Genomic DNA, 19,736 nt, shown 5'->3' on the forward strand with positions numbered 1-19,736 from the left:
ACTACAGACCCCTGAAGGTACAGGCCAATCTGTTCCTAACTATATTCCTAGAATCAGCTGAGAGCTGACACCTAACAGACCCTCAGTCAACACTTCTTTTTTTTTTTTTCCCAAGCCAAACTGTATCCAGCTTTACGAAAAATACTTTTCAAAAAGAATCATGGTATTTCAGGCAGGACATGAACAAACAATCATTAATAGTATATAACTTTCAAACTCCCTTCTTAGATGGACTATCAAAATCAGAAAGCCACTATAAAACCCAATGAAATCTTGATTTGATGGTCTGAATACAGAAAACTTAGAGTGAGGGTTGACATTTCACATTAACATGTTAACAACTTTTCAAGAGCTGACCCTGACTTTCAGAAAATGAAATAAAAATGGCAGAATTATTAATCTGAAGATCCACAATCCAGAAAAGGAACTGCTGCTTTTCTGAGGGACACAATCTCGATGATGTCACTGGAAGTCAAGATTGCCCTACACACTAAGGGTAAAACCAGTTGTTGGGAGTCAGGTCCCAACAGGTCTGAGTTTAGAAGAGCTAAGTCTATGCCAATGGCAGAGAGGGAGACAAGGATATAAAAATGAATTTGAGTTTTCCATACCACAAGGCTTTGTGCCAAGGCTCTGTGTGCCAATATCAGGGAGTCCCTCTTCCTGGGAGCCAGGGGGAAGTCTTTTAAAATTATCAGGGAAAGATGTTTTCCCCCACAGCAATCCAGCTTTGGAGACATTCTACTAGTGACGTATGCTCCTTCCCCCAAAACCACAATGACATGTTCTATGTGCTAACAACATAGCTTAAAAAAAAAAGAAGTAAACCAAAATTCTGTATTTTTATAAAACTTGATAAAAATAGTATTTCAAACTGAACAGTCACCCAAAATAGACAGTTATCAAAGCATCTCCACTTTCTGCAGGGTTATTCGCGTCCTTGCCGGCATCAGCTCTTCCCTTTTTCCCTGTGGGTACCTTCTCTCGCTTCTCTGCAGGGGTCTCTTTAGGCTTGGACTCTGGCTCAGGAGGTGCAGGTTTGGCAGACAACCCTGCAGATCTTCTCTATGGTTCGTCCTTCACCTTGGCTTCATCTCCTTTAACATCCCCTTCAGCCTTTTTCCTGGGCACGGTGGCGATGGCAGAGGGACCAGGTGCTGGACGTGGGGACACAGCTACTTTGGTCAGTCTAGGGGTGGTTCCTGCCTTTTCTTCCTGACATTTCTTGATGCCTGACTTGATCTCCGTAAACTGTGACCAGCACAGGCATATCATAGCCACTTGGCTATCTTCTAAAAATATCTGAGAAGGAATAATTCCCAAACAAACAAAAGACTACAGCACTTAGCTAGCAGAATATCTTCTTAGATTTACCATTTCTGAAAATTCAGACCATCTCGGGCTTTTCTTTTCAAAGGTAAGAAAACTGAATCCCTAACAATTCATTCAATGTCTTATGTTAGCATCTGGTGGTGAGTAGTAGCCCATCTATGTTTTGATATTTAGTGTAGCTTAATACAAGATGGAAAGAGAAAGGGTGATTATTTCCTAATATCCATCCATATACAGGACAAAAATACCATTGGATACAGAATCCTAGTGACCAGGGGTTATATGAAAACTAATTCAGAAAAGTTAAGCCATTTTTGGACTCAGGAAGCCTTCATGGAACATGTGATTATCATCCGCAAAATAACACATGCAGAGCGGGCATGGGACACTTGTTTGTAGGTCTCTGCATTTCCATGCGGGAGAAGATAAAGTGCTCAGAGTTGAGACCAGCTCTACACATCAGCAGGCCGTCCTGTGGCCTAGCACAAAACCTCAGAATGTCATGTGAGGAGCCAGCCAGCTGTGAAGAAAGTCAGGGAAGTGCCAGCAAAGCCAATCTCCAGCACGTCAATCTCAGGTTCCTAAGGTTTGGTAATAACCGAAGCAAAAAACATTTTCAAATTACGATGCACCCACTTCATGTGTCCTGTTTTTTGATCAATAACTAATCAAATCAACATCATTACTTTGTTGGGCAAGCATGAGTGTACTGTGAAAGCAGGAATGCCTAAATCCTACTTCTAATTTTTACTTCTGATTCCTAAATTCTGCTTTTAAAAATGTTGTTACTCTCCCACTTCTATCTAAACAGGTATTTAATTGTGAGGTAAGAAAACGGAGGTGCCAGTTAAGTACTTGTTATGTTATTCAACTTCTTTCAGCATGTATAAAAACTCTCACTCTAATGTATATATTAAGAAAACAAGATATTTTCTTTCAGACGCTTTTGGTCCTGATGATATTTGTATAAGCCAGCAATGTTCCACATGACAACCAGATTTCTTCAATGTATGGAGTCACCGCTCATACACAATAGCTGAGGCAAACAGAGTTAATAAAAGGAAAGTTTCAAGGTTAAAAAATTAAGAACGAGAAGAGTAAAAGACCCTTAGGAATAGTCTAAAGATGGCCCAGTCATTTGGCCTTCACTTGCTTCCTACTTCTCAACACTAAACTTTTCCTTCACCAAAAGCGACTCCTCAAGAGAAAGACAGAGCAAAATAAAGATAAAGAAACAGAAATAAGAGCAGAGACTAAGGGAGGAGAGAGGGAAACAGGAGACAGGAAGAGCTGGGGGTGAGAGAGACACTCAGATAATGCCAGAGCTAATTAGTTATCTTATAGAAGTCTAAGTACTAGAAGAGACTGGGAATCAGACTATCCCCTGGTTCCTACCCCAGTCACCAGAAAAGATCATGATGGGAGAGACTTAGTTTAATTGTCACAATATAAAAAGCTCCTAGGGTTGGATTTCTGGATTAAAATGGAAAATTGAAATTACTTCACCGAGTTTCCTCTCCCCTTTACATATAAAATAGGAAGCAAAGAAGAAAAAAAAAAGAGTGAGTGAATGAATGAGAGAGAGAGAGAGAGAGAGAGACATAGCATTGAAAGAGTTACATAGCAAAACATAGTTCCTAATCTGCAAGGAAAATGTACTAGGAAGTCAAGAAAATCTGGATAATTCTCATTAACAGCCTATAAAAACCTTCAGAGAAACAAATGGAGAGAGCTTCCTGACCTTCCCTCTCTTCTGATCAGTGAATACTGGACATGGCTGCTCAGGAGAAATGAGTGAACCGGGGAGAGACAGAACACCAGGCCTGACTCTTTGAATGAAGACTTCAGGGATACAGGGGGGATTAAAGCAATAATCAAAGCTCAAAGCAAGTTGCTCTTTTCCAACTGGCCAGAAAGAACAATAACATAATCTCAGAAATACAGACTAGAAATTCTAACAGATAGAATAAAGCTTTAGCTGACTCCCGCCACCAACCAAATAGTGACAGACAAGAAGTCATCCAGTGTGTGTCAGAATAGACTGAAGAGAGTCACCCCAGGATGAGCCAAGATGAAGAAACAGCAACTGTGCAACCTATGAAATGGGGGAGGTAGGATAGTATGCAGTATGCAAAATAAAAGCTCTACTCAAGGAATAAGCCAAAGTACAGAAGGCAATCCCTTATGGCTGCCTCTCACTCTAGGACACTACCACAGGATTGCAATTCAAGAAAACCAGAGTTCAAAGACTGAGCAATGAAACTACAGACCTAAAAAACAGAAGTAGCAAATGGCACCAATACAGAAATAATAAATTCATTAGGAACAGCAAGAAACAGAACAAACACTACTGAGAATAAAGATAAAACTACTGATTTAGAGATAAAAGTTTGAGATAAATTTAGTGAACCCAGATTTTAAAAAGAGAGACTGAAAGATCAATGCCACCTTCCACTTAGAGAGCATGCTCATCTGACCAGAGATATAGCCAAGGGCATTCAGAGAAGGACTGCAATGGCTGGTAACCCATGAAATAATACAAATACCCAGGCCACTTAGAAAAGATGTGAAAGACAAGATTCAGAAAGAAAGGGGCTTTCAAATATACAAAGACCTGTCACATGGGGGGGAAAATTATGGAATTTCTATTTCCAGCAACACAGATTAATACCCTGAGCAATCCTTCTAACTAAAATAAGTAAAAAGGCGGATAAAACATTTAAAAATTTTTTTTTACATCCAGGACTGGGGTTGTAGCTCAGTGATAGAGCTCCTGCCTAGCACACATGAGGTACTGGTTCAATTCTCAGAACCACATAAAAATAAATAAAATAAAGGTACTGTATCTATCTACACCTAAAAAAAATTACACCCATCACTGAGTTAACATAAAGAAATATACTAAGCTCCAAAACAAAGTGAAATCCAGAATCCTGCAAGACAAAGTGACTGCCAAAACTAGCTCTTTTCCTGAGGAGGAACCAACCCCAGGAGACAAATGAACAGCTTGTGGACCAGGAGCTAATCTGAGGGCCTATCCAAGGAGGGCTCTAACAGAAGATGGCTGAAGACCCACACACTCTTAGGTGCAAGAGAAACAAACTCCTCTAGAACAAAAGGATGTTGCCTTTCTCAATCTCACACTAAGGGAAAGAAAAAGACTAGAATTTGAGACAAGACAGCTTTATGTGAGTCTGTGGTCTGAACTGACATGACCTCCGTGCTACAAAATTATTTCCAACCTGAGAACTGTACAATACTCAGTAACCTCCCAGCAACTGGCAAAAGTAATTCAAAATGTTCTCTGCAAGAACTTAACTTCAATCTAGGCTCAAAGAATCCCTATAGGTGAAGTTCCCAGGAAAATGAGTGACTCAAATGGGCGGAGGGGAGCAATCATGGATAAAAGGAAATAAAAAGTGAAAAGGAGCAGAGTAAGACAGGTAAGGCTCATGGATATAAAAATCATCACGCAGAACATAAAGTATGCATGTGCAACATATTTAAACAAATAATCTATAAACCAAGGAAAGGAACTTTAAAGAACCAAGCAGACTTAAAACAAGGAAACAAAAATAAACAAATGGGGCACAGTAGCACATGCCTACATTCCTAGCTACTCAGAGGCTAAGGCAGATTTAAGTGCAATCTGGGCAACTTAGCAAGACCCTGTCTCAATAAATAAATAAATAAGACTGGAGATGTGACTCAGAGAGAGAGTGCTTGCCTAGCATGTGCAAGCCCAGGGTTCAATCCCAAGTATGGCAAAAAAACAATATCATAAAATAAGAGCAGAATTCTCAAAGAATGAAAAGTACAGTAAGTGAATTCAAAAGCCCAATGGAACAACTAAGCAGATTAGCCATGATTAAAGAGGGAATTAATAAAACTCTCTACTTACCATCTACCTCCAATAATTCTCCAGCTCATAAGGGATCTTTCAACTACCCAAACAGCCCCCATGAGTAGCTACTGAGAACATCAGTTGTTTAAAGTTCTCCCTTTACAGGTCATCTGTTTTCTCTGGCTGTTCTCAAATAGCCAAATCACATGTGCTGGCTCTTCTCTTTCTGTCCCTCTTATGTCTTAGCCTCTCTTTTGTACTTTCTATTTCTTTCTTCTTCTCGTTGTGTTCAAGTTTTTCCAGAATTTGTCATGTTCCATAAATGTGACTCTGAAACCATGTAAATATTTTACATAGCTGTAACTAAACCAGAGCTCCTTGAAGAAAGAGCTGATTCTGAGTCTGCAAGGAAGTTTTCAAAGGCTACTTGGTTAGTTGAATCATGAAAAAGGACCCAAGAGCCAAAATGAAGATATTCCCACTGGCCAAAAATGGGTAATTTGAGTGTGAATATGAATAAAAACTACAATGGACTGAGATATTTGAATTACTTCCAGTTTTTAGCCATCACAAATAATGCTGCTATGAACATTCATGTACATATATCCTGATACCCATGTGCACTAATTTTTCTAAAGTCTATCCTGAGTAGCAGAATTTCTAGGTCACAAGGCATATGTATCTTCAAGTTTACTAGAAAAGGTCAAATTATTTTGTGGATGTTTAACTTGTGGTCACTTCAAAAAGTTCATAGTCTAATAGTGAAAAGAATACCCACCTGGTGCAAGTACGTCACTATGTCCCCTAAGTCATTACCCCTTCAGTAGGGCCTGTATTGTGTATTGTGATTAGCTGTATTGTGATTAGTTCAGTTCCTAACAGTTTCAGAATTTTGTTATGAAAAGAAATACCAGGAATACCACTTTGGTTAATTAGTGAATACCAGAATATGCTGATTTTCATGATGCTAATACAGTAATTAAAAAAATACTACTTGGGGCTGGGGTTATGGCTCAGTGGTAGAGCACTTGCCTAGGCACTAGATTCAATCCTCAGCACCACATAAACAAAATAAAAGTATAAAAAAAATACAAAAACACTATTTTTTTTTTTAAAAAGGACTATTAAAGGGTTCGATAGAATTAAGATAAATGGGTGATAGGTAGGTATGTCAATGACTAAGCTTGAAAAGAAAGAGGGAGGGAATGAAAGCAGTGGAGAACAGATTTGGCAAAATATTTACATTTGGTGGATCTGGAATATTCTTTAAACATGCTAGAAACTCTAGGTAGGTTTAAAAATTTTTAAAACAGGTAAAGAGAAAAAAATGTCTAAAAGAATATATACCAGAGCTGGGGTTGTAGCTCAGTGGTAGAGTGCTTGCCTAGCACGTGTGAGGCTCTGGCACCACATAAAAATAAATAAATAAAGGTACTGTGTCCATCCACAAGTAAAAAAAAAACATTGAAAAAAGAATACATACCAAAATGTTGATATTCTGGATTACTAAATTACAAGTAACATTTTAAAACTGCACTTAATCTAGCTCTTTCTACAATAGCCATACATTACTTGTATAATAAAACATTTTTAATAAACTATTGTCTTCAAAGCTAAGTATATGTCACTTTTGTATACTTACACAGCCACAGGAATCTGGACCTCCATTGAACAGGGAACAAGTCATCCGCACAATTTCTGCCTCGATCTTACGTAGTCCTGGGAATATATCTGGATGTAGTGGGTTACTCCATGCAAAATTTCCATAAGCCTGCAAAGAAGTGTAAGATGTGAGACAAGATTTTTGCACTCTATAGGACAAAAAATCATGCACTAAATAAAAGTTTCAAAATATTAGACCCAATGTTAGGAGCTGGAAAAAAAGGTTATATATGTTCTACAACTAAAGATCAAATTATACCGGAGGAGACAGACATGCATAAATGATTTTATAATGTGGTAAGGGAAGAATTATAAATGTAGTAAATGTACAGACTATGACACCAACAGATGCAGTTTGAAATCGTAGCTTTGCCTATCACTTTTAGCTGTGTAGGTCAAATAATTCCTTGAGACTGACTTTCCTCATATGCAAAGGGGGAAAATCACCGTACACACTTTACAGAGCTCTAGCAATAATTAAACAACATACCGCATGTAAAGCATTTCGTAGAGCACCTGGCACAAAGCTGCAGTTATTACTGAGTACAATACTGGGTTTACGTGCACAATGTGAGGGCCTCTAAGGAGGGCATAACTAACACCTGAGCACTCTGGAAGTGTCCATTGAGTGGAACCTTGAGAGATGTAAGGTTCATCTAGAACAGGAGGAATTGAATGTGGAAGAAAACATTGAGATAGAGTATGCGCATTGATTAAAGAAAAATGGAAGGTAAGTGTTTACATGGGAAGGTATCGGGAGTGTTTAAAACAACAGGAGGGAGCTGCTTGTGTATTCCCTGATGATTGAGATCCAGGCTTCATCTGACAGATGGAGAGCTAACTGAAAGATTTAAGCATAGAAGACAGACTAGAGCATAGCCAACATATAGCTAAGCAAAACTGTAACAACTGAGTAAATTGTGTGCAATTTTGTAATTACAGTAATCAAACACAAAGGCCTTAGAGATCATCAGTCAAATGCTAACTTTATATGATGAAGTAGGGTTATGATGAATCTAGGGCTGGGGATTAGCTCAGTGTTAGAGCACTTGCCTAGAATGTGTGAGGTCCTGGGTTTAATCCAAACCTAAACATATAAAATAAATAAATAAAACTGACTGGGGCTGGGGACATGGCTTGTGGTAGGGCAGTTGCCTAGTTTGCACAAGGCCCTAGGTCAATCCCCAGCACCATGAATAACTTTTAAAAAGAAAAAAAATTATTAGGAATGAAAGAAGCTAAGGACCATCCTAAAGTCAACAAAAAATGAGAATAATATGAAGTATAAGTGAGAATACTGCTCATCTCAGGTTGTGTGATTTGAGGAAATTATGACTAAATGACACTATGCTGTGTCTTCTTGTCAAATCAATTCTGTCCTACCATTAAAAGCTCAAATGATAGGACTACCTTCCCTAGTACTCTGCCTTTTTCATAGGGATTCTCCAAAACATAGAAACATAAATAACATTTTACTTTTTGTTACAGACTGAAGAGGTAACAATATTATGCATATTCATGAATGTCTGTGTAAAGAGAAAATTTCTAAACCTCTGTGGTTTTATTCAACAAGCAGCTTTTTCTTAACTAAGTTTATTTAATTACAAGGAGGAGAAAAATGAGGTCAAGTACACAGAGCAGCACCCAGGCTCTAGAGCTGCATCTTCACCTGCACAAGCAGCTCCGTGAGCTTCTCCTCCCCACTGTAGACTGCTCCCGAGGCTCTTCCTTCTTGCCAGAAGACATCTGTGGAGAAAGTCAAGGTCACTCCATCAGCAGGCAGGTGCCCAGGGAAGACAGCTAGGTTCTAAAAGAGCAAATACGCAGAAACCCCTCTGGGCACAGGAGAAAACAAAAGTTGGGTGAAATCATGTCATTCTTACACTAAATTAAGAAAGAAAAAAACTTGTTCAGACAGTCTAGTGATAATGCTGCCCCCGTCCTCAGCCCCTTCTCTCAGCAGAAAAGCTACCTATACTTATTCTCTGTTCTCTGTATGGCTTTAGAGTGACTGTTTTCTGTTAACGAACCCTCCTTCCCTACCTTCCTGTCCAGTCACAAGTGTAAGAACTGCTGTGGGCAGGTTGGCAGAACAACACAAAAGTGTGAATTCTCAGGACACTATCCTCAGGGCTGGAGCCACACAGAGCACTGGCCATGAGGAGGGACAAGCGGAGAGCATCTGGCCTCAGGGCCCTTTCTTCTATAAGCCTGGAAACCCACAGAGAAGCAGCCTCCTGTTTCCAGCTGCATATGCCAACCACTCAAAATGAGGAGCACAGTCACCCCGAGATGAGGCTGGCTAAAAGGGGGATCAGAATGAGGGTCGGACTTCCCACTTCCTGTCTTTGGTGCTCTCCAGAGACATTCTACCTTATACCAACACATTTGCTGATGTGGGTGTCTCGGGTCCTTTTTTGCTATAGCGTGACTGTGCCCTACTGAAAGTGAATAGTGAGACAGCTCTCACAGAAACACACTAACTGAAAACCGCACAGAGCCACAGGCCCCACAAAACAAAGACCTTCAGCTTTACAAGACAGAAGGCTGAGAAGCAAGTACACTAACAAATTCCTCACTCTTAAGGTCATCTGCCAAGCTCTGGCTCACTACTGGCTTGACTCTCATTCTTTCCTTAGAGGACACTGCTGGGTACCAGATGTATCTTCAGACCCACAGTCACCAGCCTTTTAAGAATAGGACACGTGGCTTTATCTCCTGTTCTTTTACTATGTTAGAGAGTATAGTAAGGAACCATGACTTAAAAACCAAAGAGGAAGGAATGGTGGCAGCAACCAGCCCTCATAATCATGTAAATCTTTAAACAGGGTATTAAACCCTGCTCTATACCATCACATATTGCACTATATCTAATGCTGTACCATCTAACACCAGTAATTCAATATACATTGATTAGAAATTTGTAAAGTTGTCAAAATGCAACATAATATTCTGGACTGGATTCCAGAGTAGAAAAAAGGGCATTTGTAGAAAAACTGATTGAATGGGGGGCTGGGGCTCAGCAGTCGAGTGCTCACCTAGCACATGCCAGGTGCTGGGTTCGATCCTCAACACCACATAAAAATAAATAAATAAAATAAAGGTATTGTGTAGAACTACAACTAAAAAACAAGAAAAAGAACTGATTGCACGGAATGTGTAGTTTGGATAATAGTCCTGTCCCCAGATGAATTTTTTAGTTTTGACAAATGTGCCACGGTCATGTACAACATTAACATCAGGAGAAGCTGGATGAAGGACATAGAGGACATCTCTGTATCATCTTTGCTACTTTTCCATAAATCAAAAAGTAAGCCAAATTAAAAAGCATATTTTAAATAAAGTAATTGTAATATAATCTTACTCTATAATAAACATGAATGTGTGTTAAAAATAGCAGCAATAATTGTGAACATTTACTGAACACCTGCTACATGCCAGGTATGCCACACAACATTTCTATGTATGATCTAATTTAATCCCCACAGTCACCAGGGAAGTAGAGACTGTAGAAATGGAGCAAATGGGGCAGACAGAGGGTTAATAACTCTCCCAGGATTACCATGTAAGTGGCAAAACCAGTATAGGAATCCAGGCCGATTCCAGGGGTTACACTCTTAAACCTCAAGCTATTTGTTGTCTTTATCCTTCCCATAAATGTTCATGCACATGTGCATACACACACACACACACAAAGCACTGTGTAACTGTGAGATACACAGGGACATCAGGTAGAGTTAGAGAGAAAGACCATACCTACTTTTACCTATCTGATATACGTGACCTGTGTTCACCTTCTGACTATGAAATCTGAATGACTTTTATTTTCTTTCGTGCCTTCATACAGACTTTGTAATTTCAATATGATTCTGTGTTCCATTTGTATTACATATATTGTTTTTTAAACACAAATGTATGTTTTATTTATGCTTCCAGAAAGAAACGAAACCAAGTTCCACTGTCTGTGAGATTTGCTTGCTTTATGGATGAAAGATGAATCTAAAAATAATTTTCAAATTATGTAATTTGGCCCTCTTGAAAATATAAAGATTAGAGATGAGCTATTTTTATTTTTATTTTATTTATTTGTTGGGGGGTAACCGGGGATTGAACTCAGAGGCACTCAACCACTGAGCCACATCATCCCCAGCCTATTTTGTATTTTATTTAGTGACAGGGTCTCACTGAGTTGCTTAGTGCCTTGATATTGCTAAGGCTGGATTTGAATTCACCATCCTCCTGCCCCTCAGCCTCCCAAGTTGCTGGGATTACATGTGTGCACCTCCATACCCAGCTATTTTATTTTAATTGCTATACAGGGAATTGAAGCCAGAGGTGCTCTACCACTGAACTACATCCCCAGCCCTTTCTATTTCAGAGAAAGGGTCTTGCTAAGTTGCTGAGGCTAGCTTTGAAACTGCAACCCTCCTGAAGTGGCTTTCTGAGTCGCTGAGAGTATAGGTTGTACCACTGCACCTAGCTGTGCAGGAATGAGTTACTCTTAACCAACATGAACATTACACAATGACAAAATCAGCATCTGCAAGGAAGGAGACAAAACACACTTGAACAGCATCTTACCCATAGAGCTGTACTCCTTGAGTTTCTCCAGAACTGCAGATGAGCTCAGACCCTGGGAGGGGAGAACTTTCACATATTCTTTGTCCACTTTCAAGAATGACATGTTTTTGTTGATATCCTCCTTAGTCTTGTTCAGCTTGTCTTGGATCTTTAAAGGTAGAAAGACAAAGTTTAAAAAAAAAAGGAGAGAAAAAAATTAGCAAGAAGACGCATTAGAGAGTATACAAACGCCAGTTATTAGACAGTCAATCAACTGCTCAACACTAAGCAATGCATGAGGAGTACTGAACCAGGTTATTTTTTTCATAAAAAGATGTGATATTTTGACGGTTTACCGAGCATATTCAACAGTCTCTTAGAAGTTTGAAGAGTCAACCATCTCTCTACAGGTCAAAGATATGCTCAATTTCTTTCTACACCCCTTTTCTCTGCCACGCTGACATCACCACTGCCTTACTTGGTTTGCAGTTGCTGAAATCAGCAATAATCTGAATGCAATATTTGGACTTTGTCCCTGTCTTGGTAGCAGCCTGAAGTGCATATATGGAAAAAGAAAAAGCAGAGTCAAGAAACCCACCACACTGTATTAAAGGGATCTTGGTCACTGTGCAAGTGATAAGCAACTTCAGGAGACATTCACAGTACACATTAGGACTCTGGAGAGCCCCTTCAAGTGCCCATGTATAAGCACAAGACTTCAGGAGCTGCCGGATAACTGTATCCTCCTCAAGCTGCTGTCAACAGCTTGTACTATCTGACCCTGAAATCCTAGAGGAACTAAGGGCTTTTCTGCTAAGTAATTTATCAATTAAGGTTATTTCTTTTCCATTCCCATAACCACAGCTTCTGAGCCATTTTCTTTCATTCATTCCCTTACTTATTTGTTCAACAAATATTTGCTGCAGGTCAGGGTTACACAGTGAACAAAACAAACTTAGGCAGTGGGAAACAGCAAAAAAAAACCACTCCTGATCTCAAGAGGTGTACTTTTAGTCAAAGAGACAGAAAATGAAAAGCCATGTAATGAAAAGTGCTAGGGGAAAAAAAAACAATAGAGCAGAGTAAGAGGCAGGTCTCTGGTGGTAAGTTTGGGGAGGGGCTAAGGGTTGCAATTTGTGCCATGTTACAGTGCTAGAGCTTCAGTGATGTATTTGTTAAAGTCTGATTCCAAGATCTCACTCTAAACTATTTAGACTTTCTCAGTCCAAGTCATGGATGATTAGAATACAAGATCTTCTTAGGCCCTCAGAGAAACCACAGGAAAAACACTTCTTTAAAGCATGTCTACATAGCATCCCATGTCAGCGCTGGCAGGTAGCAGAGTCCACACTCTCAGGCAATGCCGAGGCATCTATGGACATAGAGATATTTTAAAAGTTGTAAATAAAAAATTATGCTGAACACACAGTGACCCCGCAACAGGAAGAAACCAGGAAAGCTGAGCTTTTGTGTGGACTATGATACTATAATAAAAGAAAGCAGACTAAAAACAACAATGAGAGGAATATTAGAAAACACAGCAAGCACTTTCCCACCTCCAATTCCTGCCTCAGAGTTTCTATCACATTACCCAATTTTAATCTGTTCATTTATTTCAAAATAAAATTGTTATGAACTTGTTTACTTGTTTATTTTCTGTCGTCATTGCTAAACTATTAATTCCACAAGGAGGAAGGACTTGCTCTTGTTCACCACCCTATCCCCAGCACCAGGGAAGTACATGATGACACTGAGCAAATGTCAATAACACGTGTTGCATAAGTGAATAACAGATTCTTGCATGTGTACATACAGAAGAAATAAATAACTTTTTGCCTTTAAGCCTCAGAATCTGTGTCTGAAAAATGGAGGGTAACCAGATCATCTCTAAGGATCTCCCAATTCTGTTATTTTATAAATTTAAAGATGGGTTCTGGAACCCTAGCATTTATTTATCTCGAAATTCTGAAATTGAAGAAGAAAATGAGAAGCCTAAGAGGAAAAAAAATGCAGGGAATGCTAAGGGGGAATCCTGCTAACCTCTATGAGCCAGCCTATCTTCCAGCCTCTCCCCTCCCCACCCAGGAAAGGATAAACTGAAAAAACACTTGAAGGCAGGTAAAGTTGGAAAAAATCAAAGGAAGGTGAGGGGCAAGGTACAGCAGGGTATGATAATAGCAAGGCCTCAACTGCCTTCCTTAGAGCTTGCAAGAGGCCTGCCCTGTTTTATCTTTGCCTATGATAAGGAGTCTGAGGACACCAAGGAACATATCTTATCCCAATGTGGGTGAGAATAGAGAGGACACAGTGGAGAGGGCAAACAGGTTCAAAGAGCAAGAGAATGGCTGTTATCTCTTGACATTTCTAAACCTGGGATAAGCAAACTGCATCCAGAGGCCAAAGCTGGCTTGTTTTTGTGAACAGTTTTCCCAGAACACAACCAGACTCATTCCTTAACCTGTGTCCTCCTGCTGCAACACAGTATGGCCTGCAGTGTCTAAAATGCTTCCTAGGTAGGCCTTTATAGAAGTGTGCCAATCCCAATCTAACCCCTAGATAAATGTCCAACTCAGCCCTGCCAAATGATGTTCTAAAGCTCAGTAACACTTCAGGGTTTCTATTTTCAAATTCGTCTGAAACAGGCCTCTCATCATCCCTCCTATAGCCAAATATGTTGGAGAAAGGGTTAAGTCAAGGTTTCTCAACCTTGTCCCCTTTTGACTTTTTTTTTTTTTTCCACTAGAGATTAAACTCAGGCTCTCTTGTAGGCAAGTGTTCTACTTCTGATCTGTATCCTCATGATCTATACACTAGCCCTTTTTAAACTTTTGTTTAGAGATTAGGGTCCTTCTCACTAAGTTGGCCAGGATAACCTTGAATTTGAGACTCTTCTGCCTCAGCCTCCTGAGCAGCTAGATTACAAGCATGTGCCACCACCCTGACATCCCTTTTGACATCTGGAGCCAGAGAATCTCTGCTGTGGTGTAGCCTGTACACTGTAGGATATGTCACAGCACACCTGGCCTCTATCCACTAGATGCCAATACCATGCCACAAAGTTGTGACAATCTAAAACTGTCTCCAGATACTGCCACCAAATCTTCCCTGGAGGTAAGCAACAAAATCACCCCTCCACCTTAAGAATCTAACAAAAACAGAAAGAAGTATGATTATTGAGGGGTGAGAAAAGACCTAAGGAAAGTTCACTTACCTTGCGACCAATAAATGGCATCTTCCTGGTAAGCTTAAAAAATTTCTTCTTGAGGCGTGACCATAAACCTATAAGAAGAAAATTAGTCAAATAAATTTTCATAGATATGATCTGCTAGTCCAAGAGAGCAATTATTCAATGTCTCTCACAACCTCACTTGCCTATGAATTATGGAATTTTTTTATTACCAAAAAAAAAAAAAAAACTTTTAAATTCAGTTTTACATAGTCGAAAATTTAAACATATTTACAATGAAAGTTTTTCTCTTGTATTTCTCTTCCAGGCCTCATCTTGCCCTCAAGTAAACACTTCTATTAGTTTCTAGCCTACGTTTCAATGGTTTCTTTACACATATGAAGTAAAAGCAAAAGTACATTCCTAGCCAGTATGGTGGTGCACATCTGTAATCAGGAAGGCTAAGGCAGGAGAATCACAAGTTTCAGGCTAGTCTGAGCAACTTAGCAAGACCCTGTCTCAAAAGAAAAGAAAGAAAGGGCTGGGGGCATAGCCCAGTGGGGTGCCTGCCTAGTATGCATGAGGCATTGGACTCAACTCCCAGTACCAGAAAAAAAGGCATCTTCTTATCTGTTGCCCTTATTACACAAAAGGTAACCATCTACCACCATATGAGACTTTGTTTTTCCACTCAGAAATGTCTTAAAGACTGTATTTCCTCCATGAATGTGGTAGCACACGTCAGTCATCCCAGCTACATGGGAGGCTGAGGCAGGAAGAGCACCAGTTCAAGGCTAGTATTGGCAAGAGAGAACCTGTCTCAAAAAATAAAAAGGACTGGGGACATAGCTCAGTGGAACAGTACCTCTGGGTTTAATCCCTAGTACTGCAATGAAAAAAAGAAAGACAAAAGATCAGTGCTACCTCACTCATTCGTTTTTAAAACTGCAAATTATCCCACTATATGAATGTACCATGATCCGTTTAACCTTCCCCTGACAGATATATAGATAATTTCTAATAGTACTATTACAAATCAGGCCAAAACAACTAACTTTGTAACATATACCACAGTGCATACATACAAGAATATCTACAGGATAGACTCAGAAGCAGAATTGTTCAGTTAAATGTCAGATGTATTCTTCCCAGAGTTCTTGACTTTCCCAGGGTTTCCACAGATGACCAACAATTCTCTTCCTTTCCCTGAACCAAATGGCTGAGCATGTTTGTGTTTTTGTTTTTGTTTTCTGGATCTATGCTCCAGTCTCTCAACCAACACAGATCCTAGCAACATTTTTTGAATCTAAAAAGAGCTTGAAAATCATAGAAATCAAAGTCCATATTGTCAGGCAGTATAAAGGATAAACACAGAAATCTGATTTTGTCAATTATAATAATTACAAATACATGGCAGGCATCTAAATAGACAGATATGCCTTCTAATATATTCACATTTGAAAATGTCTCAACTGACTGACCACAATATTCTGAAGTTGGTCTAAAAGGTTTTACACACCATCCAATAGAAAAAAAGGCACAGATGACCCAGCTTGAGCACTAGCTGAAGGCCACAGATGAGATCAATGACAACAGGGATTTAACTGAAGTCTTCATTTTTTAAGTCCAGGACTTCCAGGAATCTATGCTACTTCAAATGCACAGTAGGAATTTTCTATTATCCCAAATCAGACTGTAATAATCTAGACCCAGCTGTTATCCAGGCATGAACTTTTCCTGAATGTCTAGGAGACCGGGCATTCCCACTCGCTCTCCATTCCACTACCATGGAGAGCGACCTCCCTCTTCTCGTGTTTTATTACGTGACAGCTTGCAGCTCTGCTAGTTGTTTTGGCTTCTATTTTTGCTCAGGCCATTCCCTGTCTTTCCACCTCCCTCTATCATCAACACTCTGTGGATGCCTGGGACAAAACCAGTCACCAAGGCACACAGTCTGAATAGTAAGACAAAGGAACTAAAACCATTAATTTGTAGTTACTTTTCTGTGTGAATTTCAGAGCATTTCCTTCCAGTCCTAAGTTCTACACACTGTAATACACAACCGAGGCCTTCTTTATGTAACCACATCCTCTTCTCATGGTGAGCATTTTCTACATTATTAAAAATTCTCCCCAAGCACATTTTAATATTATCAAATAAGAATAACAACATGGGATTCTTAAGCTGCTTGTTATTTAACTCTTTTTCTTTCTCAGCCTCCTGAGTTCCTGGAATTACAGGTGGGCACCACTGTAACCAGCTTATTCAACTTTAACGATGTTACTTATAAAGACTCAGAACTGCTTCTTTAACAGATGAATTAACTAATTAATTAATGAGGTAGAAAATTATCTAAAAATCAGCAGACTGGGCCAGCCTTCCTTAAGTATAGTAATGTGTCCACGGAGGAAAGTAAAAGAATAAACTACTTCTGTGAAAGTTGTAAGGAAAAAAAGGGACAGAGCAAAAGAAATGGATACAGCATAATAATGGAGAAATTTAAAGTGAAATATCATGTGAACTTAAGCGATCACCTCAGAAGTAAAGTCCCTGGAGATACAGAAAGAAAAGTAAACAAAACTTTTTAGTGGTGGTTACCAAGCATGGTTGGGAAGTGAGATTTGAGGAGATGTTGGTCAAGGGATACAAAATTCTAGTCAGACAGGAGGAATAACTTCAAGAGATTCATTAACAGCACGGTGAGTTCAGTAAATAATAACATATTATATACTTGAAAATTGCTAGAGAGTAGATTTTAAGTGTTCTCATTACAAAAAAGGCATGGGAGATAAAGTGTATGTTTAGTTTGACTTAGCCATTCCACAATGTATACATATTTCAAAATATCACTTTGTACATCACAAATATAATTTTTGTCAATTTTAAAAAATATTTTTAAATTTTTTAGTTATAGATGAACACAGTATCTTTGTTTATTTTTATGTGGTGCTGAGGATCAAATCCAGTGCCTCACAAGTGCGAGACAAGTGCTCTGCCACTAAGCCACAACTCCAGCCCTAATTTTTGTCAATTTTTAAGAAAGAATTTTAATAAGAATTTTTTAAGCTAAAATAAGAAGTGCCAATGTAAGAACAACAATGTTTTGCTCTTGACAGTTTACAAATTCCTTTCACACAAATAACTAATTAGGGTAGGTAATATTATGCCCATTTGATTGTGAGGAAGCCAGGCTAAAGACCCCCCCATAAAATTGGTTTCTATTAATGTGCTATGGACAATCCCACAGTTAGAATCAACACTACTGTATGGAGGCATCGCTATGACTGATCACCACAGAGAATTAGGAAGACTGTGCCTTCCAGAACGGCTGACCTCTGCTCAGATTCTTGTTGCTCCCACTTCTTACCTTCACTAGTCTCCACCCTGAGGTTCCAGAATGACTGTCTCCCCCGCAGAAAGGAATGCAGAGTGTAAAAATCAGCCAAATTTGATATGAGTCCAGATTTTAGACTCCTCTAATGCCATACACTAAAAATAACTTGATTGTTTAGCAATAGGTAGCATATTTCTACCTTATCAAGGTGCTAAGGGGGAAAAAAACCCCTCAATTCCATTAAAATTATCCCTAATCTTTGGAGGAAAGATATTATGATCTGCATCTCAAATTCAATGTGGAATTTACAAAATAATAACTGCTTTTTGTGTGTATGTGTAAAGGAGTATAAAACTATCAGTGTTCAACAATTTTTGACATAAAAACTACCTTTTGTATGGGTCAACCTGATTGAAATTAGACATAGAAAAAGATACAAATAGCGGTATCCTTTGGTAGCAAGATTTTAATTTTGTTCCTATGGCTTATTCATATATCTAGATTTCCTACAATAAACATGAACTATTTTTATAAAAAGAAAAATATGTATTATTAAAAACAAAACAGCCAGGTATGGTGACACAAGCTTATAATCCCAGTGGCTTGGGAGGCTGAAGCAGGAGGATCACGAATTCAAAGCCAGCCTCAGCAACTTAGTGAGGTCCTAAGCAACTTAGCAAGGCCCTGTCATAAAATAAAATATAAGAAACACTGAGTATGTGGCTCAGCACAAATGTGTTTAAGCACCTCTGGGTTTAGTCTCTGGTACCAAAACACAAAAACAAATAAAAACAAAACAACTTTGGCTTGGAATTCAGCCCACAAAGATTTAGATGGCACAACTTATTAATATACTATCGTTAACTTTTCTCATGGAATGCAAGGATACATTCCCTTTTAAACATAAAAAGGAGGTAAGTAAATACCAGGTGCAGAAGACTGTGCCTCAGTTAAGTTACACGCCTGGCACAGTGAGCTGCAAAACTGAAAATGCAAGTAGATATCTAACTGTAAAAAAATGGAAATCGTTAGGTAATGCCTATGTTAACTAGCTCAATTTAGCCATTCCACAATGTATACATAGTTCAATACAGCATGTGATGCACAATAGATATGATTTTTGTTTGTTAATTAAAACAAATTAACAAAAATTTTTAAAGCATACCTAAGATTACTACTAATTATAGCAAAGAAATATAAAAAGCTCTAAATTTAGTCTGGTTTCATAAATACACTATTTTAAAAGAAAAGTGTACAGAATGATGGTTGCCAGGGGCTAGAGGGAAAGTAATAAGATAATTACTTTTTAAAGAAATAGTTTCAGTTTACAATGATAAAAACGTTCTGTAGGGGCTGGGATTGTGGCTCAGTGGTAGAGCATTTGCCTAGCACATGTGAGGCATTGGGTTTGATCCTCAGCACCACAAAAATAAAAAAGGTATTGTGACCATCTACAACTAAAAAAAATATATTAAAAAAAAGTTCTGTAGTTGGATAGTGGTGGTGGTTACACAACAGTGTGCACGTACTCAATGCAACTGAATTTAAAAGTGGTTAAAATGGTAAATTTTATGTTATGTTTATCCCATTAGAAAGAAAGAACATTTACTGCTACTTCTTGGAGCCCTCTGGAATGGGGCACTTCACCTTGCAGTCACTGACTCAAATCTTCCTGGGAAAGGAAGATGCTTGGATAGACAAACACAGGCAGCATCCACACCAAACCACTGAGTGGATGCAGTAGGAAGGCCAGTCTACTCTGTCAAAATTAATGATAAAATCTTGAAAGGACTGGGAACAGAAACTCAGGACAGGGTTTTTAAAGATACAGTGAACAA

The 19,736-nt window shown here is 38.9% G+C and overlaps 1 protein-coding gene across 3 annotated transcripts in view; it reads right to left on the minus strand.

Annotated features, from left to right (window-relative positions):
• The window catches only part of Sgpl1 (sphingosine-1-phosphate lyase 1), a 52,200-nt gene that overhangs the window by 10,526 nt on the left and 21,938 nt on the right, over nucleotides 1-19,736 (minus strand). For all 3 annotated transcript variants that reach the window (XM_015500530.2, XM_015500529.2, XM_048809408.1), the window contains 4 exons: nucleotides 14,610-14,677; nucleotides 11,420-11,567; nucleotides 8,508-8,584; nucleotides 6,819-6,947 (listed from right to left, as the gene is read on the minus strand). In XM_015500530.2, coding sequence (XP_015356016.1) covers nucleotides 6,819-6,947; nucleotides 8,508-8,584; nucleotides 11,420-11,567; nucleotides 14,610-14,677 — 422 coding nt within the window. The remainder of the gene's footprint in view (nucleotides 1-6,818; nucleotides 6,948-8,507; nucleotides 8,585-11,419; nucleotides 11,568-14,609; nucleotides 14,678-19,736) is intronic.

The sequence above is a fragment of the Marmota marmota genome, unplaced genomic scaffold, assembly GCF_001458135.2.
Source record: "Marmota marmota marmota unplaced genomic scaffold, marMar, whole genome shotgun sequence".
Classification (NCBI taxonomy): Eukaryota; Metazoa; Chordata; class Mammalia; order Rodentia; family Sciuridae; genus Marmota; species Marmota marmota.